General features: G+C 58.4%; 3 protein-coding genes across 10 annotated transcripts in view; all 3 read left to right on the top strand.

Annotated features, from left to right (window-relative positions):
- The window catches only part of KLC4 (kinesin light chain 4), a 28,703-nt gene extending 10,052 nt beyond the window's left edge, over nucleotides 1-18,651 (top strand). For 2 of the 8 annotated variants that reach the window (XM_026083308.1, XM_026083262.1), the window contains exons 4-16: nucleotides 296-374; nucleotides 466-691; nucleotides 1,007-1,094; nucleotides 1,500-1,601; nucleotides 2,063-2,236; nucleotides 2,406-2,505; nucleotides 3,059-3,111; nucleotides 6,019-6,086; nucleotides 6,169-6,277; nucleotides 7,069-7,218; nucleotides 14,086-14,210; nucleotides 14,319-14,376; nucleotides 14,705-15,318. In XM_026083308.1, coding sequence (XP_025939093.1) covers nucleotides 296-374; nucleotides 466-691; nucleotides 1,007-1,094; nucleotides 1,500-1,601; nucleotides 2,063-2,236; nucleotides 2,406-2,505; nucleotides 3,059-3,111; nucleotides 6,019-6,086; nucleotides 6,169-6,277; nucleotides 7,069-7,218; nucleotides 14,086-14,210; nucleotides 14,319-14,376; nucleotides 14,705-14,794 — 1,422 coding nt within the window. In that variant the 3' untranslated portion in view covers nucleotides 14,795-15,318. The other 6 variants (XM_026083299.1, XM_026083254.1, XR_003256259.1 and 3 more) reach the window with 5 other exon arrangements.
- Nucleotides 16,120-20,090, top strand: LOC112974403 (heme-binding protein 1-like). Its single transcript, XM_026083319.1, has 3 exons — nucleotides 16,120-18,717; nucleotides 18,855-19,038; nucleotides 19,219-20,090. The coding sequence occupies exons 1-3, from the start codon at nucleotides 18,648-18,650 to the stop codon at nucleotides 19,391-19,393; spliced, it is 429 nt and encodes a 142-aa protein (XP_025939104.1). The 5' UTR covers nucleotides 16,120-18,647; the 3' UTR covers nucleotides 19,394-20,090.
- A 559-nt stretch (nucleotides 20,091-20,649) lies between these two features.
- PTK7 (protein tyrosine kinase 7 (inactive)) overlaps nucleotides 20,650-22,347 on the top strand; it is a 35,440-nt gene continuing 33,742 nt past the window's right edge. The window contains exons 1-3 of the mRNA XM_026083436.1: nucleotides 20,650-20,776; nucleotides 21,798-21,999; nucleotides 22,107-22,202. Coding sequence (XP_025939221.1) covers nucleotides 20,650-20,776; nucleotides 21,798-21,999; nucleotides 22,107-22,202 — 425 coding nt within the window. The remainder of the gene's footprint in view (nucleotides 20,777-21,797; nucleotides 22,000-22,106; nucleotides 22,203-22,347) is intronic.

The raw sequence follows: 22,347 nt of genomic DNA, 5'->3' as shown, positions 1-22,347 counted from the left end.
GGGATTGCCTAGGTTTGATAGCCTCGTCCCTTGCCAGCTTCCATGCACCAGCAATGCTTGCAACCAAAGGGAGACTGCATGGGGCAGGGTCTCAGGCAGAACATGGGGAAGGGTGCCAGGGTGTGTTGGGGGATATTGCATTGGCTTCACTGGTTGGGAGGGGGAAGGTGACAGAGACCACAGGGAAGCTGAGGGCCTTGGTGGGCTGCAGTGCGGAGGAGAGGTTGGCAGCAGATTTGGTCCTCAGATATGGTAGCAGCCTGGGCCAACAGCATCATGATCCCCATTCTTTTAGGAGGAGAAGGAGGGTGACTCCACCAAGGACTCTCTGGATGATCTGTTTCCAAATGAGGAGGAGGAGCAGGGTCCTGGATGTAAGTGTCTGTGCTCATGCATAGTTGCTGACTACCTCTGTTCGAGCCTGTTGTGCCCAATGTACCCTCATTTACTCATCTGTGCCCACAGTGCCCCACCAGCACAGCAGTGCAGTGGCAGCTGCCCAGCAGGGAGGCTATGAGATCCCTGCACGCTTGCGTACCCTCCACAACCTTGTCATCCAGTACGCCTCACAGGGACGCTACGAGGTGGCTGTGCCACTCTGCAAGCAGGCACTGGAGGACCTGGAGAAGACATCGGGCCATGATCACCCTGATGTGGCCACCATGCTCAACATCCTGGCACTGGTGTACAGGTGAGCATGGTGGGGAGGGCAGGACTGGGCCAGCAGAGCTTTCTGCCTCTCCCCTTTGCCAGGGCAGGACTTGTGGTGACAAGGGAGCTCCTCTAGCTTCCAGTGGTTTGCCTCTTGAAAAGGTTTTGACATAGATGAAGGATTTGGACTGCCAAACTCCCCAGTATAAATAGGGACTGGCTAAGGTAGGGATGAAAGGAGAAGTAGAAGGGCTGTGGGGGCTGGATCTGTGTGAAAGCAGGACTTGCTCCAGATGCTGCTTGCCATAGGCTGTGGTGTCCAAACACCTAAGAACTGATAGACTTTGTACTTCAGGGATCAGAATAAATACAAAGAGGCAGCACACCTCCTGAATGATGCTCTCTCCATCCGTGAGAAGACCCTGGGCAAAGACCACCCAGCGGTGAGTGTCTCCTTTTTCTTTTGGTTGCTTCCCTTATACAGTGGGTGCCAACAGGGCTGGAACAGTGCCCTGCTTCCCTTTAGGGATGTCCGTGACCAGGCCCTTCGTGCTGGACTGCCAAGGAGAGCAGTGTGCCCTGTGGTGTGAAGGGTGCTACTCACACAGTGTGGGACACTACTTTGCCTCTTTTGCCTCCTTCAGTATGGCCTGACAGGGGTAATTGACTTCTCCTGGATCCTCCGATCTAGGCAGGGTAGCCTTCTGTCTCTGGAGCCCTCTCTCTCCAGAAGCAGCTGTACTGCAGGGATAAAGGAAATGGGACAGTTACTGGTGTTGCCACCCAGTCCCCTTGTTTGATCCTGGTGGACCCTACTTGGTTTCACAGAGAAGCTTATGTCTCTGCAGGTGGCAGCAACCTTGAACAATCTGGCTGTTCTCTATGGCAAGAGAGGAAAGTACAAAGAAGCAGAGCCACTATGTAAGCGAGCCCTGGAGATCCGTGAGAAGGTACCGGTCCCCCATGCTCTCCTTCCTTCCAGCTCTTTGAGGGTTTTCTCCCGGTACCACACTGCACCTGGGAGATCCAGGACCAAGTATTGCTTAGAAAGAAGGATGATCCCTTTTGCTTGAAAAGTGGCTGTTGCCTCCATCTAGCCTGTCCTGGTGTTGATTCTGCCACCAACTTTCCCGTCTCTCCAGTGTTTCCAGTGTTAGAGGGCCTGGCAGGAGATGGAAGGCCTGATTTCTCCTCTTAGCTTCTATTGTCCTTGGCTCCTGTCTGGCATAGGCACATCCTAGAGGGACTGCAGTGCCTGCTTACTCCCTTGCTGTCATTTCTAGCGTGCTGGACAGGGAATCAGCATGATAGAGCAACCTGGCTAGGGCCAGAGCTGCCTGGCTGTCACCAGGAGCCTACTGCAGTGTTTGAGTGTTGTCTTTTTGTGGCTCCTCTTTTCTGACTTCCCTAGGTCCTAGGCAAAGATCATCCTGATGTTGCCAAGCAGCTGAACAACCTAGCCCTGCTGTGCCAGAACCAGGGCAAGTATGAGGAGGTGGAGTACTATTACTGCCGAGCACTGGAGATCTATGAGAGCCGCCTGGGTCCTGATGACCCCAATGTGGCCAAGACCAAGAACAACCTGGTGAGATCATGAGAAGAGGCAGTGTGGCAATGGAGAGTGGTGTGCGAGGCAAGCATTGCCTGGCGCTTGGAAGAAGCGGGGAGAAGGCAGGGAAGGGAAGTTAATCTGTGTGGCTGGAGGGCTGGTTAATCTGGCAGCAGAGCTGGAGCTGTGTTTTTTTTGGTTGTAGGCCTCCTGTTACCTGAAGCAAGGCAAATATAAGGACGCGGAGGTCCTGTATAAGGAGATTCTCACTCGTGCTCACGTGAAGGAGTTTGGCTCCGTGGATGGTTTGTACAGCAGCTGTTGGAGCTGGGGAGGGATGTGCAGTTTGGTCTCCTGGCTCTCAGCCCTGTCTTGGCTGGTTCTGATAACCCACTGGCAGAAGGATGGGGTGCCTTGTGAGATTCCTGCTTGGGGCAGCCCTTGAGATACCATCATTCCTGTCTTGTGCCCCACCTTTTCTCTGAGAAGAGGTCTTAGAGAGCTCTGGCTCTCAGTCTTTGCTAGGTTGGGCACTGTTGTGGCTAAAAGAGGTAGTGGCAAGTGGCACAGCTATTCCCGGCATGGACTGAGGTCTCTGTTGTACTCCTGGCACAGGTATTCCCCCATGGGAGGACATGTTCCTTACTTCCCTTGCAGTGTCACTTGCCCTACTTGGTACTCTGGCCAGTGGCTGGAAGCTCTGTCACCTCCCTCTGGTGAGCCACTGGCTTTGGGGGCAAGAGCCACTGGCTTTGGGGATGGAGCAGTGGGCTGTGCAGGAGGCAGAGCCCCAGAGGAAGCAGCAGACTGGCAGGATGAGGTGGTGAGTGGAGCTATCCTGTGTTCTTCCCTGCGCAGATGAGCACAAGCCGATATGGATGCATGCAGAAGAGAGAGAGGAGATGAGCAAGGTGAGTCTGAGCTGGTGCTGCAACCTGTTGACAGCGGTGAGAGCCCTGGGAGGGGAAGGAAGTCCTGGGGTTTTGCTCCTCTCTCCCATCACAAACAGGCCCTCCTTTCTGCAGTCTGAAGAGCTGCCATGGTGAGCTGCCATGGACAATGGCCAGGAAGGGTCCCTGTGAGCCTACAGGTGTGGGGAAAAGGCATGACTGCTCCTCAGGGCAGCAGGAGTTGGAGGCCCATCAGGGCTTGATGCTGTTCCTGAAGCAGGGGCTTTTTCAGCCCTTCAGCCATGCTGCATGCGCGTGCGCTCTCTCTCTCTCTCTCTCTCTTTGCTTTAGTGATCCCTGTAGGGCGTGCAGACGGAAGATGGCAGATGGCAGTGCCACAGGGCCTTGGCACTCTGTCTCAAAGAGCTGCTAGTGCTCGGAGCACTGCTCCCAAAGCAGCTCTAAGGCTGCCTGGGAAAAAGGGAGACTAAGAAGACACTGCTGCTGTCACCTTGCTTGAGAAACAGAAACAAACTTCCTGAAACCCTGTTCTGGTCAGGGCAGGCCGTAGCTGCACCATGTTCTAGCTGGTCCCTGAACAAGGGCAGACATGCATTGCATTTGCCTTGAACTTGGCTGAGAGACGGAGAAGCTATTGCTGCTGTTGCCCCAGCACTGCTATGTGCCACAACTGATAAATGCAGCTGTGTCCTGCTTCTGCTTTCCCCAAGACCTTTGTGTGCTTTTTGCCAGGAGAGTGAAGAAGCAGGATGAAGGTCTCTGGGCTATGTTTAGCTGCTGTGGGAGTAGACGCTGGCTCTCTCCTTTCCCTTTGCCCTCAGAGCAGGCCCCATCCCTTCATGGGCTCAGCCAGCAGGCTTGCAGGCCTGGCTTAGCCCTTTATCATTCCCATCCTGTGAGTTCTAAGAGCAGGGTCCTGGCAGCTGCCTCCTGCCAGTGTACTGCATCCTTCCATCAAACCACTCTGTGGGGTCCCAAGCACAGGGCTGTGGCAGGCTCAGCTCTGCCCGGCACTGTGCCCTACTCTGCTGCAAAAAAATTGTACTGCTTTTGCTATGGCACCATCCCACACAGGAGAAATCAAAGGCTGAGTTGGTACTGGGCTTTTCTTGCCCTCTCTAGGGTTGAGGTGCTTCTTATGATATCTTTGGAGAAGTGGGATGTGTCAAATGTAGACATTTGCAGTGTGGAGCTGTTCTCCATCTAGCTGGCTTTGCTGCAGGGATAAGAGAACAGGCTGCCCTTCAGGGGATACTTGGGGTAGAAGGGGAGAGGACCCAGGAATGTGATCCATTGGGCCTGGTTTGGGCACCAGTTTTAGGAGGAGGCAAGTGTTTCTTGGCAAGGGGAGCTCACAAGAATGAGATTCATTTTGCAGCCTGGGGCAAGGGCTGAGCCTCTCCTCGTAGCCCTGGGGCTTCTGCCTCTAGGACTGCTGCCTCCAGGGCAGCTGTGCCCGAATGGCGTGATTGGCGGAGTCCTCGCAGCAGTGACTGCAGACCTGCTTGTACTGCTGGCCCAGGGCCTGCTGCTTCTGCTCTCCACCTTGTGCTGCATTTCCATATCTCCTATTAAAAAATATCAAACCCCTCCTTGCAGAGCTTCACTTTTTTTTCCCTCCCTCCCCCTCCCCTTCCACTCCATTCTCAATGGGCAGCAGGGGCAGGCCAGCTTTCCTGCCTGTGGCAGGGCCTTGGGCACAGCTGGCAGTCCCAGGTTTGGGGCTAGGCATTTAACACCTTTCCCCTTGGGTTCAGCCACCAACTCATGGATACCTATGCATAAAGTGTTGAGGTGTTTTGAATCTTGGGCTCTCTTGTCCCCTAGGGGTGCACAGGCTGTGCAGGCTTTGGGGCAAGGAAACCAAAGTGTACTGTATGGCTCAGGGAAGCTCCAGCACATGGCTTAAAGCTCCTAGGAGTGCTGTGGGGCTGAGCAGGAGAAAGGGCCTGTGAGAACTGTTCCTTTGGGGCTAGAGCCCTTGCTGGAAGGAAACCCCTGCTGCAGAGCAGTGGCCCCCAGCATCCACTGGAGCCTTGGTCCTTGGTGAGAGCAGCTCTGCTGCGCTTGGAGCTGAGCTGGGCGCTGCCTACCCAGCCTGCATGTCCTGTGGGTGCAGAGTCAGGGGCATGGGTGCCCCAGGGTGCATGGTGCCTGGGCAGGCAGCCCCACTCCTACAGCAGCAGTGACTCCTGCCTGCAGGCACCATGGCTCATGCTGACCCAGGCAGTGCTGGCCAGGAGCCAGCACCCTGCACACTGGGTCATCCCAGCCCCAGCTTTCTCCTTGGGCGTCACTGCCTGTCTGGCAGCCTCTTTGCTCCTGGCCGGGGGCAGGGGGTGCAGCTGGCTGGCTCTGGCGTGCAAAGGCTGAGGGTGGCAAGGGGACAGCTAGCGGGGCAGAGCCTGCTGGGGGCAGACTTGACCCCACAGGCAGAAGGTGGAGCTGTGGCTGGCTGATCCCTTTGCTAGCCACAGCTGCGGGTTTTAGTGCTTTTGCTGGCTGACCGGCCTGCCTCTGGGGTTTTCTGTCTCCTGTTGTGTGCTGGTGAGGAGTGGGAACAACACCGCAGCCCTTGGAGAGTTGTGTGGATGGGTTGCCTTGGCCCTGCCGCTTCTGACACTGTGGAAGGGGCAAGGAGATGGGAGCATGCTTATCGCTGGGATGCAGATGTCACCTCTGCTTGCAGCCCAAATCTGTTGCAGGGAAAGTGGTTTCAGCTTCCCCTCTGGGAATCCCCTGTGCTTCATGACAGTGTTTGCACATTGTGTTTCCGTTTCCAAAAGCAGCACTGGTGCTGGGGATGGCCCAGCATGGCCTGGGCGCTGCTCCTGGGACCCAGCAGGAGAGCCCAGGCTGGAGAATTGCAGCGGGTGTGGGGTTAATGACTCTCTTCTCACCCTACAGAGCAAACACAGAGATAGTGCTCCCTACGCCGAGTACGGCGGCTGGTACAAGGCCTGCAAAGTTAGCAGGTAAGAGGGGTTCACAGGCAGCTGCAGGCTCTGGCAGGAGGTGGCTGCTGAGCTCCCCCTCACCCTCCATCTGTCTCTGCAGCCCAACCGTGAACACTACCCTGAGGAATCTGGGCGCGCTGTACCGGCGCCAGGGCAAGCTAGAGGCAGCTGAGACCCTGGAGGAGTGCGCAGTTCGCTCTCGGCGGCAGGTAACGCTGGAGGGACCTTCCCCAGTGGCGGGGGGTACTGTGGCACTCAGGGGTGGCAGGTTGCAGCATGGCATTTGGCTCGGCGTGTGGTGGTGGGCTCTCCTGTGCCTTACAGCCTCTAATGCCCTTAGGTTACATTCGCGCAATGCTGGAACACCTTGATGGTTGGGGTTGCATTTGTGCAGGGGCATGCAGGTGCTTGTATGCACATGGGGGTGTGCAAGTGCACACATGCGTGCGAGGGATGTGTGTTAGGGTGTGTGTGTGCATGTAAGAGTGGGGGAAGCATATGTGGCTCTCAGGGTGCAGAAGTGTGTAGCTGTACCAGGACAGGGTTCTGGGCTTTGCCAGTAGCTGAGACTTTCTTCCTGGTAGCTTCTAGTCTAGGGGACTCCCTAGAGATTTCCAGGGGCACCTCCTACTCTAACCTCCTCTCAGTCTTCAAATAACAAAGCAGGAGCTGTTAGCGCCCAGCACAGGGACTGAGCAGAAACCTTCACACACTGACGCACAAAGAAACCAAGCTGTCAGCTTTGAGGCCATGTGTCCTTATCCCCCAGGGTGGCTGGTGGCTTGGAGGGGACTTCCTGAGTTGGAATTTGAACAGGGACTGCTGAGAGCTGAAGTGCACTTGGCTCTGTCCTTTCTGCATAGGAGGGTTTTGGCTGTGATGGGATAATGGTCAAGAGATGGGACTGGACCAGGCAGGGTGATGGCATAGCGGAGCACTGGAGGGAAGGAGTGCAGAAGGGCAAAGCCTCTAGCCCTTCCTTGTCCCTTTCTGCTTGCAGGGCATTGACCCGATCAACCAGACCAAGGTGGTGGAGATCTTGAAGGAGGGCAATGGCACAGAGAGGCGGCGGAGCCTGGGGGGCAGCGTCAAGTGCGAGAATGCCACAGACGGTAGCGAGGAAGTGAGTATGGGCGTGGAATGGAGCGGGGTAAGTACAAGACACCATCAAGAATGGCCTCGGCCGGCTGCCAGAGGCAGGGGACAGCCTGGCTCAGGGCTCTCCCCACGTGGCCTGTCGTGGCATCCTTGTCTGCCTCCATTTGTTCCCTGCACACTTCCCTCTCCTCTCTCTTGGCATGAACCAGCAGGCCCATGGAGGTGCGTGTCTGGGCCCGGCTTCTGGTTTACAAGCCAGGTATTCCCAACTGATGGCTCCTCCTTCCAAGGGGCTGTCAGGCCCTGGCGATACACAGCACGAGCTGGTCCTGGCCTGCCCTTAATCTTAGCCCTGACACCCTTATTAACACCTCTCCCTGCTGCTCCCCTCTTTAGGCCCCTGGCTGAGAGCATCAGCCCCATCTCAGGCCCACACAGCTGCTGTGAGCAGCTTGGCTGACTGTCCTGCACCATGCCACAGGCAGTTCTGAGTCTGGGGAGGGTTGCGTGTGTGTGTGCCTGGTGTGTCTGTGCAACTGAGTGACTGCAGGGTACAGGGAATAGTCTGTAGCTAATGTCTTTGCTGTCCCCCTCTCCTGGTCTTGTGCCATCTGTGGTCTCTGGCCAAGCAGAGGTGATAAAAGGCAGGTCCTTTGTGGGAAGCCAGGCCAGGCTGACCAGTGGTGGCAAAAGAGGCTGGTGTTAGTTGAGAATCAGGCAGGGTGATTTGAGGCTGCCTAGGCTTGCTCTGAAACTGAAAAGCACTTTGGTCACTAGCTCTGAGTTTGGAGGAGGGTAGTGGTCTGGGTCTGAGACAAGTGATTTTCAACCTCTGTAAGGAGAAGGATGGAGAAGAAGCAGCATGTGAGCATTGCGCTGGTGGGTGCTTGGCTCAAGGGCCGTGAGAGCTGTTAACACTGCCTGTGCTTCTGGCAGGCTCTAGCTGGGATCATAGCATAGCTAGCACCTAGGGGTGGTTGTGGCTCGACACAGGCAATGCACTGAGCACACAAGTTCTCCACTCCCTCCTCATGTCTGCTGTCACTAACTCTTCCCCTACATGGCTCGCCTCCATCCTCACCCTGCATGAGCTCCCTCCCTTCCTCCTTCCTCTTCTCTGTTGCCATGACAGCCCCTCAGATCCGAAGCCTGAAGCCGCTGGCTCTCTTGATTGTGGATTGTACCCAGGAGGTGGCTAGAGGGGACCTTGGGGAGCACAGCTGCAAAGGGGCTCAGAGGGTCCTCCAGATGCAGGGCTGTACCCTGTCCCAGCCCTTGGGATCAGGCCCAAAGAGGGTCCTCGCCCTGGCAAGGCACCAACCCTGGGCCTTGTGCTCCCTGTCATGGGCTGGACAAGTGTGGAGGGAGGGCTGTGGTTTCAGGTTAGGATCACTTAGTCCCTGTCCTGGCAGTATCTCTCTGCAGTTCCTCCTGGCTGTGGTGGTGGCAGATTGCTCTGCGCTGGTGGTGGTCTGAGAGACCTTCCTGGTGGTCTCTGAGCTGATCATGCTGAGACGAGCAGGCAATGCCCTCCCCTCCCACAGCCCAGCTGAGGGGAACTGTGCTTTTGGGCTGTCCCTGCCAGTGTGATCCTTCCCCAGGGGCCTGCCAGGCCTGCCTTGAGGCAGCCCGTTGTAGGGTTTGGGAGCTAGCTCAGCACTCTGGGGATATGGGTGCTGCCACGTGTTCCTAGATGCCTTTCCCAACCTGCTGCCAAAGTAGCCAGCTCCCTCTCCCTAGCCAGCAGCCCTGCGCTGGGCTGCAGCTCCCCCAGAAAGGAGGCCGAGACAGGTCCCTCTGCTCCTGTCTGTCACAGCCAGTTGTTCCCCATGCTGGTCTGGAGACCTCAAATGTACTGCCTCAGGCCAGTCGCTACTGCCAACCCTCAACTGTTGACTGCTGCAGGCAGGGCCGCAGCAACCCTGAGGATGCCAGCGACCTTCGTGCCCTGCTGCCCTGGGCAGCTCTGGGAGCGCCTTGGGGCCTGGAGCAGCCTCTTGCTGCCCAGGTGATTGGGCTGAGAGACCCAGGGGCTGGGCTATGAGGGGAGGGGTGGCACCAGCTTGGCAGTGCTGAAGTCTCTGCAGGCACCCTGTGGGTGCCTGCGGCCCAAGAGCAGGGAGCACTTACACCATGGCACCATGGCTGTTCCTCCCCAAGCTAGCTGTTCCCACCAGCCTGCTAGAATGTGCTGGCTGAGGTGTGAGCCCTAGTGTTTCAGCCTCACAAGTCTCCTTCCTTGTCCAAAGTGGCCTGCTGTCACTATGGGCAGCCTGGGCACTGCCCTGCCTGCTGCCTGGGTTACCTGCATCCTCATGGCCTTGTAAATTGTGTCTTTCTCCTCTCTGTGCACTAGGCTTAAATGCCTCCCGAGACTCCCTCTTTCCCCTCCACCGCAATCACCTGGATGTTTGTGTTGTACCTTCCGACTTTTCCTCCACACCATCCCTCCTTCCTCGGCAAGATCTCCACGCCAGTCCCCCAACCCTCCCAGCGCGCGAGGGCACCGCAGCACCTGCAGAGGAGTGCCTGGCCACGTGGGCCCAGCTCCAGTCCCGTAGCCAGCAAGAGCAGGAAGAAGCTGCGTGGAGCTGGCTGCTCCCCCTGGCCAGGGCGAGGGACCGCCGTCCCCTTGTGTGCCACCACCCCCTCCCCAGCCTGCCCTTGCACATCCCCAGGGACCTGGGGACCAAGCCTGCGGGGGATTGTCTTCACTCCAGGCGTGCCGACTCCACCGTCATTAGACATCCTCAACCATCCTAGCTTGTTCCCTCCATCTCTGCAGAGGCCAGGATGGAGGCATGAAGATGGGGGACTGTTTTGGGACACAGAGGCTTCGCCTTGGCAGGGCTGTTGTGTGCACAGTTGCTTCCTTCCCTGTAGGCTTAGCTGATGTTAGTGCCCCGCAGCAAACCTGCGCTGGCCACCAGTGTGCCAGGCTCTCCCTGCAGCACAGGGTGGTAGGTGTCCCTGTCCTGCCATCCTCCTCCTGGCTGAGCTCTGCAACCCAGGGGCAACATGTAGACCTCTCTGCAGGAGCATGGGGATGGAGGGTAGTCTACAGCTACTGTGCAGCCAGGACAGGATGGGAGGTGGTGACAGCCAAAAGCCATGCGTGGAACAGGGACCTGCTAGGACAAGCACATTTGGTTGTGGCTTCTTGACTTGATATAGTAACTCAGTCCCTTGGCTGCTGGCATTAAAGGGTGAATTGGCTCCCCCTTGCTCTGGAGTCCCCAGGCATTGCTTCTGGGAGAGGCGAGGGTAGAGCTGTTTGCTGCTTATTAAAGGCAGAAGGAGGAAGAGTAAGAGGAAAGCAGAGCCCTTCTGTAGGGGGCCAGTTAGAGGTGGCTGAGATGGGAAAAGGGTTGGCTTAGAGTGGAGTGGTCTGGAAAAAAGTAGGTGCTAAGAAAGGTGTGAGGAGAAAGAGCTGGGGCTTGGGCTGCTTTGAGCATGTGGGGGCAGATGAAGCGGCTGGAGGGACGTGTCTGCAGGAGGAGAAAGCTTTCCTGGGGAGAAGGGGTCACACTGCTGATGGAGGAGAGCAGCTGGCTTGCCCTTGCCAGGCTAGGCTTGGGCTCTGGGGCTGTGAGTCCCTGTCTGGGCTGTGACCCCAGCCAAGTGGGTGGGAAAACCCTAACCTTGCCCTAGCCAAGGATGCAGTGCTGACCTCGGGCTTGTGCAGGGATGGCTCCATGCCTCTGCCAGGACTCCAGGCCTGCACAGGGTCCAGGACTGTCGGTCGCTGCCGGGAAGGGGATGTTTCATAGGGTCAGGCCACCACTGCCCTGAGATTTGCACCCTGGAGTGCCCACCCTCATCCCATCTCCTGTAGGACGTGGCCTTCCCCAGCTCTTCTGCCTGGGAAGGAGGCTGGGGAAGCTGCAGCTTGCAGGATAGAGCCTGGAGGCCAGCGTACCCCCCCCATATTTATTTAGCTAGATCATTTCTTTATTTCTCCCATGCTAGTCATCTGGCAGACTGTGATGCTAAATGTGCTTTCGTCTGTCTGGACCTGGCTCTCCCACAGTGGCATGGAGGCCCTAGGGCACGTGCGTACTGCTCCCCTGGGAGCTTGTGCTTGCTGGAAGGAGGTCTGTCCTCAGGGTCATGGGGGCTGGAGCTCAGGACCCAAGTGCTCTTGGGCTGCCCCTTCTCTCCCAGTGCTGCCCCGTGCCCCAGAGCAGGGCGAATCCTCAGTGTGGGGCGACTGCAGGCCTTGGCACTGTCTGCCCCTGTGCTTTGCCCTGACTTGGACCCGGTGCTGTAACAACCGTACCTCCTATTAAAGGCAGACAGACCCAAACCGCTGCCCTGTGCTTATTTCCATGCTCTGCAGGCCAGTGCCGGTCAGCCCAGGGGTGGAGGGGTGGGCAGACCTGTTGCTGGGAGCTGGCATGGGGGTATGCAGCGCCTGTGCCTGTGCACGCACAGGGGGATGTGCTGCCCCATGGGAGGTGCAGGGGCACCTCATGCAGGCCAAGCAGTGGAGGCAAGGAACCCAACTCCACTCTGCCTCTCCTTGGCCTCCAAACTTCTCCAGGGCTTGCGTATGTTCCCTTGCCCGGCTCAGTGGCCACGTGGCAGGGCAGCCCCAGGGTGGCTGAGCTCAGGCCTTCCCCAAGAGCTGTTTCTGTGAGCCAGAGAATGCTCTGTTGTGTCCTTGGGTGCGAAGTGCCATGTGCTGCTGTATCCTGCCCAAGCCTGCTGCCTCCATGAGATGGACAGGGTGGGAGCACGTGGCAGAGAGTGGCTCAGTGCTGGGGCTGCCTTGTGCTCTTTGAATGCTCTCAGCCTGCTGGGTGCGATGGGGTGGGGGCTCTGCGGTAAACCGAGACCCATAAATGTTCTGGGTTAAAAATAACTGTGGAGAAAAGGGAGTGGGGGGAGAGGGGAGGCTATTTTTAACCCAGTATGCAGCAGTGCCTGGTTCTGGTGTTGGTCTGCAGTCAGCCTGCATCATTGCAGCTGGGGAAATGTGGCCCCATCCTCCAGCCCTGACCCCAGAGCATCCTCCCTGGCCAGATCCTGCTGCCCCTGTCCTATGGTCCTGCTCTCCTACCCCAGCACTGTGCCTTTCTCCTCCCCCAGCTTATGCGTGTCCTGGAAGGAGGAACAGCAGACAGTACAACAGTACCTTGCAAGGAGGGCAGCCATGTGTTTCTTGCCTAGTGGGTGGGGAGGGCTCTTTTGCTCTCCCACATCCTCACTTGTGCCAGGTACCAAGGGCCGGCTCTTCCGAAACCTTCCCTGCTGGCTGCTGAGCCCAGGGTGCCTGCTAGAGGAGTTGAATTGTTTGCTTTGCTGATATTTACAGTGCTCTCCACATTCCTGGTAGTGGCATGCCTTGCAGCAACGGTACACAGTTCCCACTTTCAAAACCCTTCATCATGATGTGCAGTGCGCTTGGCTTGTGCAGGAAGGGATGGGATCAGTTTCTGGTGGAAGGACTGCTGATAGGAAAAGAAATGTTCAGCTAGTGGAGAAAGGTGCAGGGCTGGATCACTTTTGGACAGCTAGTGCAGGAAGATGTTGGAAAAGATTCCCCAGGGGCGCAACAGGTCCTGGAAACTTTGGGTTCAGTACAAGGGCAGACTGCCTAAGCAGACCCTGCTTGTCTGCAGAGCTTTGCTGACAGTCCTAGAGCACTTGCTGCTGCCGGCCAGGGCTACGGGGCCTTGTGTGTGTTCAGAGCAGTATGAAGGGGCCTGAATACACGCTCAAAAGGAGCGAAGGGCTTTCGTGGTCACCTTGGCTTTGTTTCTTCAGCCTCAGCGTGCCAGGGAAGACAGCGAGGGGCTTGGACCAGGGAGGACTGCTGTTGTTGCCAAGCCATCAAAGCAAAAGCAACCCCACTTCAGCAGTGACCCCACAACCTTGTGTAATGAGTCTGGCTGTGGGGGAGACTTTGTTGCCACAGAGGCCCAGCAGCACGAGCCAACGTCGTGTCGGCGGTCTGCGCCGTACGGGCATGCGGAGCTAAAGGCAGGAGATGTACTAGAGCCTGTCGTGGGCTGAGTGTGTGTTTCTGTATAGCAGGGACTTTGGGGGGCACATGGGAAGAAGCAGACTGGGGAACCAGCTTTGGGCCTGGTTTTGCCCCTTGGATAATGCAGGCAGTGGTGAAGAAAGCCCTGCAAAGAGCCACCCATGAGCAGTTAGCAGGGATGGGTGCAGCTGAAGCTGGGGGGCTGACACGAGAGGTGCTGGCTTGGGCCATGCAGAGCATTGGCCCAGCCAAATACGTCCCAGATTGAGCTGTGTGAATCACTCAGTGGACTCAAAGCTGTTCGTCTTAGGGGATTTAGGGATGGGACGAGTGTGTGTGTGCATGCAGGGTGGTTTCATCTGGCACGAGTGAGCCCAGGGTGCCCCAGGCGAGATGTACACCAGGGCAAATGCTGAGTGGGAGAGGGGGAACGGCACAGGTGCAGCGGGGAAGGGGGAGGCCGGTCTCCAGCCAGCAGTAAATGGGCAGGGTCCTCGACAGGAAAAGACAGCATGGCCTGGCCTGACCAACGCTGCCCCCCAGGCTGGAGGGCCCAGTAGGGCTGGGTGCTTCCCTGGCCACCAGGAGCTCCCAGTGACTGCTGCCTGAGCTGGCCCAGGAGACGGGGTTGCACCAGCTCTGAGCAGGGGCATGGGGCTCACACTGGACAGGCAGGAGCCCACAGGTCTGGCTGAGCGAGGCCATGGCGGGGGTCCAGGGCTCTGTGGTCCATGTGTGTCCCAGAAGACCAGGGCAAACAATAGCCAGCTAGCAAGCAGTAAGCCTGCTCTGGGCCAGGCATATATCCCCAGCGCAAGCAGGCAAGGGGGTTTTTGGAGCCAGACCCAGTCCTGGCCACCCATCCATGGCACACTGGAGCCTGCTCACTGCCGCTCAGCCGCCACCCCCGGCTTGTGTCTCCGTGTCCAGGATGGCAGTGGCACCCTCCAGCGCAGCAGCTCCCTGGGAAAGATCCGGGATGTGATACGGAGGAGCAGCGAGATGTTGGTCAAGAAACTGCAGGGCAATGGCCCCCTGGAGCCCAGGAACACCAGGTACGGCCTCGGTCGGGTGCACTGGGTAGGGCCAGCAGTCCCGCCACCCAGGGGGCTGGGGCCTGTCTGAGTGCAAGCTCACACACGCTCTCCTGTGCTTTCTTGTAGCATGAAACGAGCCGCGTCATTAAACTACCTGCACAAGTCTAGTGATGCTTCGTTCGAGGTGAGCGCGGTCAGGTGCAGGAACAGGGGGCTGTGGAAAGGGCCGCACCGGACATGGCAGGCCATGTGGGAACAGCCCCTTTTTCCAGATCGGAGCATTGCCTCTGAGTAACACCCCCACCTGGCAAACCTGCCAGCCAGGGAATGGGAGCAGGGAGGGTAGCACTGGCACCAAAAGGGGCTGAAATCACCCCAGGGGAGTCCTGGCTTGCACAGTGAGAGATGTGGGGGGGTTGCTGGACTGGCACAGGAGCAAGCTGGCTCCCAGCAGCCTCGGGGCGTGGGTGTGTGGTGTGGGTGCTCTGACTCACGGACAGTGTGTTTTTCAGGGTACCCAAGGCCTCCGCGCAGAGAGCAGAGGCCTGAGTGCCAGCAGCATGGACCTGTCCTCCCACAGTTCCCTGCTGGCATCCAACTGAGCTGCCTGCGGGCGCCTGCCACCCCTGGCTGCCCGCCCACAGGCACACCCTGGCTTCACGCAGCATGGGGCAGCCCCCAGTACCCTCCCTGCCTTGAACACTCCGTTCTGCCCGTCACCGGCCCTCACGCTGCTCCCTGCTGGCCCGCCCTGGGCTCCCGGGGGGGTCCGCTGGGGATGGGAGGCCCTAGCTAGTTTGGGAAGCCCGGGCCCCGTGCATGCTCCTCTCCCGTGCACCTGAGGCCAGCAGCTTTGGTGGCAGTGTGCCCTGCACCCAGTGCGAACGCGAGCCAGGTGTGAGCAAGACAGCCCTGTACGCACCAGGGAGGGCAGCACCCTCCCCTGGCCTGGAGCACCACTCCAGCAGGGGTGCTGCCGGCAGCACCCAGCGCTGCCAGGCTGCGTGTGCCTGCTCTGACTGGGAGAGCAGGGTGCTGGGGAGCCCTGGGGCTGTGCCTGCCTGTGATTCACCCCTGTTGGATCGCTGTACTTTATTTTATTAAATAAAACCTGTCCTAGAAGCGACGGTGGTGAGAGGCTCCATCGCAGTGGGGACCAGGGGCATGGATAAGGTGGTGCTGCCTGGCCAGGCACGCCTGGCGGAATGTATGGGGGGATGAATGTATGGAGGTGTACGTATGGGGGTGTATGTATGGCTGCAAGTATATGTGGGGGTGTATGTAGGGCAGGGTGTGTGTATGGGGGGGCTGTATGTATGGCAGAGTCTATGTATGGGGGGTGTATGTCGTGGAGCGGTCTGGCCGGGGGCGGCTGGGCGGCAGCGGGAAGGGAGGGCAGCGCGGAGCGCGGGAAAGGGCCACGTGTGGGCTGGGCTGGGGCGCGCGCGCGCGCCTCCGGGGCAGAACGCGCGCGACCGGCGGGGGCGGGCTCGCGGCGGCGCGGGAGCGCGCGGGGCCGGGGCGGCCGCCGTGACGTCAGCGGTGACGGCACGGCGGGCCATGGCGAGCATCACGCTGGAGGAGCTGGGCGGCCTGGGCGAAGAGGAGGACGAGGAGGCGGCGGCGGAGGAGGAAGGCGATGAGGAGGGGGAGGGGGAGGGGGCGCGGGCCCAGCTGTTCGCCCACTGGGAGGCCGTGGCCAGCGCGCACCGGGTGAGCCTGCCCCGAGGTGAGCGGCGGGCAGGGGCGGCCGAGGGGGCGGCGGGGCCCTCTCCAGCCTCACCTCCCCCTGCGCCTTGCCTTGCAGACATGGCGGGCCCCATCGCCCAGATGACCCGGCGCGGCCGGCTGCGCGAGCCGGTGCCCTACGCCGCCCTGGCACGGCAGGACGAGGTGAGGCCCGCTGCTGCCTGCTCGCGCTCCCGGGGCAGCTGCTGCGGGGGGGCCCTTCCTGGCGGGGACTGCACCTCGGGCTTGGTGTGGCAGCCTCCTCCCTCGCTGCTGCCCACGCAAGTGCCCAGATTTTGTTTTAAAAGAGACTTGGCCTCGCTGCCTTCCACGCTCTTCTGACTCCCAGCTGCCTCCTTTCCCGTCCTGCCCTTTGCTGGGGCGAGCAAATCTAAGCGGGTGACAAAAGGCAATTTTCATTTTAGAGCCCGCGCCCTGCCTCGCACAGCTCCTCGCTGTGTTGCTCAGAGCCTCGCCAGGCTGGTGTTTGCGCTGGCTATGTGGCTCGCGTGGAGCTGGAGAGCTCGGCTGCCTCAAGGGAAGGGTGCTCCGCAGGGCACCCACGTGGCCCTGGATAGCAGACCGGAGCATTCGTTACTGTTTGTCCTGACTGCCGATCCAAACCTGCTGGCTTCTGCCTGAAGGTCTCCTAGCCAGCCAAGTTGCACACCTCCTCTCATCTCTCACGCGAGGTGTTTCTGAGCTTTCAGATAAACAGCGAGGAAGCGCTTGTCAGACTGGTTCCTCTGTCTCTGCAGGCTTGGCTGGGCTTGCTACCAAGAAGACATCTGTCAGTTGTTCTGGGTGAGGAGCACTCAACCAGCTTCTCCTGGGCTGAAGTCCAGCGCTCCTGCCTGTGAAACACGTCTGAGTGTGTGGGCTCTACAGAACTGAACTGAGGATCTACCACCCTTCCTGTTCTTCTGGGTCCCAGGGACTTACCTTGCCTGGGCTCTTCTCTACATGTGCCAATCCCAGGGAGGGTTGGGGTCCCCAAAATCTGGGGGGTCTGCAGGTCTTCTGCTGCCATTGGCACACTCTCTGTGTCAGAGGAGGATTCATGAAGCTTGATTCCAGGGCTGGGTGAGGAGCTGGGAGCCACCCCCCAGCATTAGTGCTGAGGGGGCTCACAAGCTAGGACCCTTCTGGACATGGTCCCCAGGCTCAGGCAGGTGGGTAGGGTTTGGCTGCTCCTCCTGAGCCTTGTGTCCATGCCACAAGCCCTCATCCTCTTGGAGGCTGCTGAATTATTATGCTACCTACAGAGCCTTGCTGAGCCCAGTGCTGAGGGTCCCATGTTAGAAAGGACTGTTGCTCCTGGGTCTATGTGAAGTACCTTCACTCGTTTTTTTTGCCCGGTCTGGTGTTCTAGAGTGGTGGTGGCTAATATAAGGGTCAGGCTGTAAGAGGACCAGACACCAGGCTTTACTAGGTTGATAGGTTTATTCTCGGATGTGGCAGATGAGAACTGAAAATCATCTGGAGGGACTGGCAGTTTACTTGCCTGGCAAATGCTATTGCTCTGCTCTGCTTGGCAGGGCAGTAGCAGATATGGCCCATTTAGAGGCTGAATGCTAGCTGGCCTGCACTGTCTTGTGGCACTGTCCTTCCTGGCACCCCACTGATAAACTGGAGCAGCCCAAATACCTTCCATTTGCCTTTGGTTTGGCTTTCTGAGCAGACACCTGATTTGGGTCAGGGTGTAGGAAGGCTGTGCTCAGTGCTGAGGCTGGTCGTGAGTTCCTGGCTCACTTAACGCACGCCAGCAGAGCTGTGGAGCCCTGAAGTTCAGACAGGAGCTGTGAGCTCTTGGAGAACAAGGCTGAGTTGCGTGATCACTAATCTGACAGAAGAACGAGCTGAGGCCAGGAGGGTAGGAGCTGGCCACATCTTTGCACCCCTTCACAGTACCTGTGGTTATGACTGTGTGATGAGCTGAACTAGGAGCAGATCCATCTGTATGTCATCCCCCACACTTTCTTTGTTGGGTTTGTCCAGAAAAATCTGCCCTGGAAATAGGGATTCTGACCCATCCCGCAAAGCTCTGTGCTTTGCTCCCTGACTCTTCTTCCTCATGTCACTTCTTGCTGTGGCAGAAGGATCTGAGAGGACATGCATTCCAGCCTTCACAGCCCTTCTGGGTGCTAGAACTCTTGTGCTGTAGCTGGACCTTCCCTTCTCTTGGGCGTGAGGCTTTTTGCTTGTTATCCTCCACGCACACAGTGCTCCAGGGAAAGGGCACTGTGCCTGTGAATCCAGTCAAAATTCCTGGAGGCATTTGTGTGCCTGGAATTAGGAACATCCTTGCATGTAGACAGGACAGCACCTGGAAAGGAGCAGAAAGTCCTGGGCTCCCTGCTGAGGATGTGTTACATTCCTTGTCCAAGCCTCCCTGTGCCCCATCTGTGCTGGTTCTTTTGCAGCCTTTCACCCAGTGATGTTGAAGTGCCCTTGTCTGGGCTGTGCCTGACATCACCTCCACTTGCCCTGCATGGCCTCTGCTGCCAGTCACTGGCTAGCAAGGAGTCCTGCTTCGGCAGGGTCCTGTCCCTCCCCACCCCACCCCTGCCTGCCAGTGTTGGCTTTGCCACCTGAGTGCTGCAGCATTGCCAGCATGCTTAACCCTGACTTGGCTTTCACTGTGGCCTATTTCAGGGCGAGGAAGCAGCCTACGAGGAGCGGCAGTACCCAGCTGGGAAGTGGGCCTGTGTCACCAAGGGGGAGCCCATGTATGAGCAGAGCATCTCCATGAGCTTCATGAAGCTCATGCGCTACATCTGCAAGGAGAACTCTATAGGTGTGTGCAGGCTGGTGGGGGAAGAGGGGGGGCGGCAGGCCACACAGAGCAGGGCCCCGCCACGGTCCATCTGGAGCGGGGAGGAAGGGTGCCACCACCAACTGAGCTGTCTCACTGTGCCCACTGCCTCCCTCCAGGTTGCTATCTGGGCATGACGGTCCCAGTGCTCAACGAAATCCACCTGACCAAGGAGGGGACCAAGCTGGCACACGAGGTCCTAACTGCCTTTTACCTCCCGGCAGTGTTCCAGCAAGACCCCCCTATCCCCACGGACCCTGAAATCCACATCACTGAGAGGGCACCGCTCCGGGTGATAACCAGGTGACCCCGGCACCAGTGGTGTTTCGGCAGCTCTGCAGAAGTGTATGAACTTGCTCTGTGGCTCCTCTGGTTTACTCACCAGTGGCTGGCCTGCACCCAGGGCAGAGGGCTGGGAGCCCTGGCTGTGGGAAAGGGGATGTGCTGGTAGCGGTGTTGCTGATGTTGCTTCCTTTGCTGCAGGGTTTTCTATGGGATGACCACTGAAGAGACGATCCTGCGAGAGATCAGTCTCTTCTGGGAGCTCCTGGGCTCCACAGACACTGTGCTCCGGGAGACCTACATCGTGGCTACTTATGAGAATCCCAGCATCCCTCAGCGCCGCAATGAGATCTGGTTCATCCGTCGGGTGGAGTGAGGCCCCTCCTTGACCACAAACCATCCCATGACTGGACCTGATATAGATGGCAGTTCTGACCTGAAGGAGACGATTGCACATCCTGACCCACTGTTCACCCACAGAATGGCAGACCGGGAGATGGCAGGATGGGGTCGCGCTCTGCCCTGTGCAAGTCCAGCCAGGGGGAAACCTGGGGTGATAATGGCGTGGGCTGGGGCAATGTGCTGGCCTGGCCAGAGCTTTTTCTAGCTCTGAGCTGGGGTTGCAGAACCATGCCAGGCATACAAGTGGGGCTTGTGGCTGGCAGCCATGGGCTGATGGCATCGAGAAGGCAAATGCCTGCACCTGAGAGATTGACTGCCTGTCTGAGACAGAGCCACTGAAACGTTGCTCCAGGGACAGCAGAACTTGAAGGGGGAAAGGGCTGGCCACAAGTGAGGTGTTGTGGATGCCACAGGTTTCCTGCCAGGGTGGTTCTCTTTGGACTGTTGGCTGTTGCTGACCATGCCTCAGCCACGACAAAGGTGCCGGCGGCCTTCGTCCAGCAGTTATGGGTGCTGTTTGCAGAGCTGCTGCGTGCTGAGAGGGGCAGGTCCCACCAGCAGCAGCACCGCTGTGTGTTGCGTTGTGCATCGCTCACTGAGTTTCACATCCATGAATACTTTTGCACTTTCCTGGCGGAAGCTGGCAGTGCCAACAGCAAATAAACCTGGCAAATAAACCACTGTGGCTGCAGATCCCTGGCTTTGGGGATGGGGGGGGAATCAGGCTAGGCTGGGGAGAGTGCTGTGTTGTCCTCTCCCTCCTTGAGATGCTCCAGGTCGCAAAGCTGTGGCTAAGCAGAGGAGAGCTCTGGTGTTTGCCCAGATTATTGCCTCGGGTTCCGCTGGGCACAGCCCCTGCCTTGCTGCCCAGGCTGCTTCTGTTGCTGCTACACAGATCTGTGGCCATGTTCCTATGCAGGTAAGGTGGTCTTCTGTCGGATAGGGTCCATTCCAGCCTCGGTTTCCCCCTGTGCAAAAATTGGCCCCTTCACTGCATGCAGGAACCTGCTCAGGGGTCAAAACTGGGTCCAGTCTTGTTCAACTTATTCATCAGTGACCTAGATAAAGGGAAAGAGTGCACCCTCAGCAAGGTTGCTGATGATCCAGAACAGAGCAGTGGCTGATGCACTTCAGAGGGACCTGAACAGCCTGGAGAGATGGGCAGAGAGGAACCTCATGAAGTTCAACAATGAGAAGTGCAGAGTCCTGCACCTGGGGAGAAATAACCCCATGCACCAGTACAGGTTGGGGGCTGACGTGCTGGAGGGCAGCCCTGCAGAGAAGGACCTGGCAGTCCTGGTGGACAACAAGTTCCCCACGAGGCAGCAGTGTGCTCTTGTGGCAAAGGAGGCCAATGGTGTGCTGGGCTGCATTAGGAAGAGCATGGCCAGCAGGCAGAGGGAGGTGATCCTTGGCCTCTGCGCAGCCCTGGTGAGGGCACCGCGGGAGTGCTGTGCCCAGTTCTGGGCTCCCCAATACAAGAGAGACATGGAGTGACTGGAGTGAGTCCAGCGCAGGGACTGGAGCCTCTCTCATATGAGGAAAGGCTGAGAGAGCTGTGACTGTTCAGCCTGGAGAAGGGAAGACCGAGGAGGGGTCTTATCAATGTGTATGAGTATCTGAAGGGAAGGTGTAAAGAGGATGGGGCCAGACTGTTCTCAGTGGTGCCCAGCAACAGGACAAGAGGCAACAGGCACAAACAGAAACACAGATAGTTCTGTCTGAATCTAGGGAAAAACGTTTTTTACTGTGAGGGTGACAGAGCACTGGAGCAAGTTGCCCAGAGAGGTTGTGGAGTCTCCATCCTTGGAGATGTCCAAAAGCCATCTGGACATAGTCCTGGGCAACATGCTGTAGGTGGCCCTGCTTGAGCAGGGAGGTGGGGGTTGGACTAGATGATCTCCAGAGGTCTCTTCCAACCTCAACCATTCTGTGATTCTGTGAAAGCCTTCCTAAGATACAAGTGGTGATCTCCAGATCAGCAGCACTCAGCTCATGTCCCTCCTGAGGAAGGAAAAGCAATTCCCTTGTGTGGGGCTGGACTGGGTGGCTCAAGCGTTGGTGGGAGAGCAAAGACGGCTTGTGCCAGCATGTGTGGGACAGAGACATCCTTCTTCTTACCTTCTTGCCAGCTGCTTGGTTACCAGCCCTGAGCCTGCAAGCAGGGTAGGTGGAAGTCAAGCTCGCTTTCTTGAGCTGGTTGAGTAGGATGCCGCTTCCTCTGAGGCTGCTCGGTCCCCAGCCACAACCCGAACGGCTTTTGGTGGCAGGAAGTGGTGGTTTCCCTACGAGAGCAGGCTGGTCTGTGGTTACACAGCAGCACGCCCTGCTTGGGGAGTCTTTCCCCCCAGCTCTTGCGTAGCTCCTGGGGCTCCCAGGCCCATTGGAGGTGCTGGCGGTGGGGGCTCCTGATGCAGGTCTGAGTGGGCATCACCATGCAGGGCAGCAGGCCTACTCCAGGCCAAGTCAAGGCTTCAGCATCCTCTGTGATCAGTCCAAGGGTGCTCACAGGGATGCTGAGATCCCATGGCAAGTCTTCCAGGTGGGACCAAAAGCAGGTGGCATTTTGGAGGCTCTTGGGTGAGGATTAAGAAACAGAGATGGGAAAGCTGATGGCATGCGCCAGAGCCCATGGCCCAGAGCTGCGGTGGGCTCTCATGGTGTGGGCTTGCTCCGCTCCACCCCAGGTTTCGGAAGGGTGGAGAAGCAGAGGGGGAGCACGTGGTGCCTGCTGCCCTGGGGGCCGGGCTGGAGGCCACGGTGAGGAGCGCCGGGGTGACAAGGTGGGCACGCTGCAGGTGGAGGAGAGCTTGCCCACCGCTGGCAGAAGGGCAAATGGCGGTGCTCGCCCCCTCGCCGACCCCGCGGGAGCCGGGCGGGCTCCGGGGGCCTCCTGCGGGGACGAGGGCAGCGGCGCGCACCCGGCGC

The sequence above is a fragment of the Apteryx rowi genome, unplaced genomic scaffold, assembly GCF_003343035.1.
Source record: "Apteryx rowi isolate R43461 unplaced genomic scaffold, aptRow1 scaffold_1179, whole genome shotgun sequence".
NCBI classification, from domain to species: domain Eukaryota; kingdom Metazoa; phylum Chordata; class Aves; order Apterygiformes; family Apterygidae; genus Apteryx; species Apteryx rowi.
The sequence above is the reverse complement of the archived record's forward strand: the minus strand, read 5'-3'. Positions and strand labels throughout refer to the sequence as shown.

Bases quoted from the DNA above. Each gene is read 5' to 3' on its own strand.
- LOC112974403 (XM_026083319.1), top strand. From the start codon at position 18,648: ATGTATGAGCAGAGCATCTCCATGAGCTTCATGAAGCTCATGCGCTAC. The intron at 18,718-18,854 runs GTGTGTGCAGGC...GCCTCCCTCCAG, and splicing joins CTGCAAGGAGAACTCTATAG to GTTGCTATCTGGGCATGACG. The intron at 19,039-19,218 runs GTGACCCCGGCA...CCTTTGCTGCAG, and splicing joins CCGCTCCGGGTGATAACCAG to GGTTTTCTATGGGATGACCA.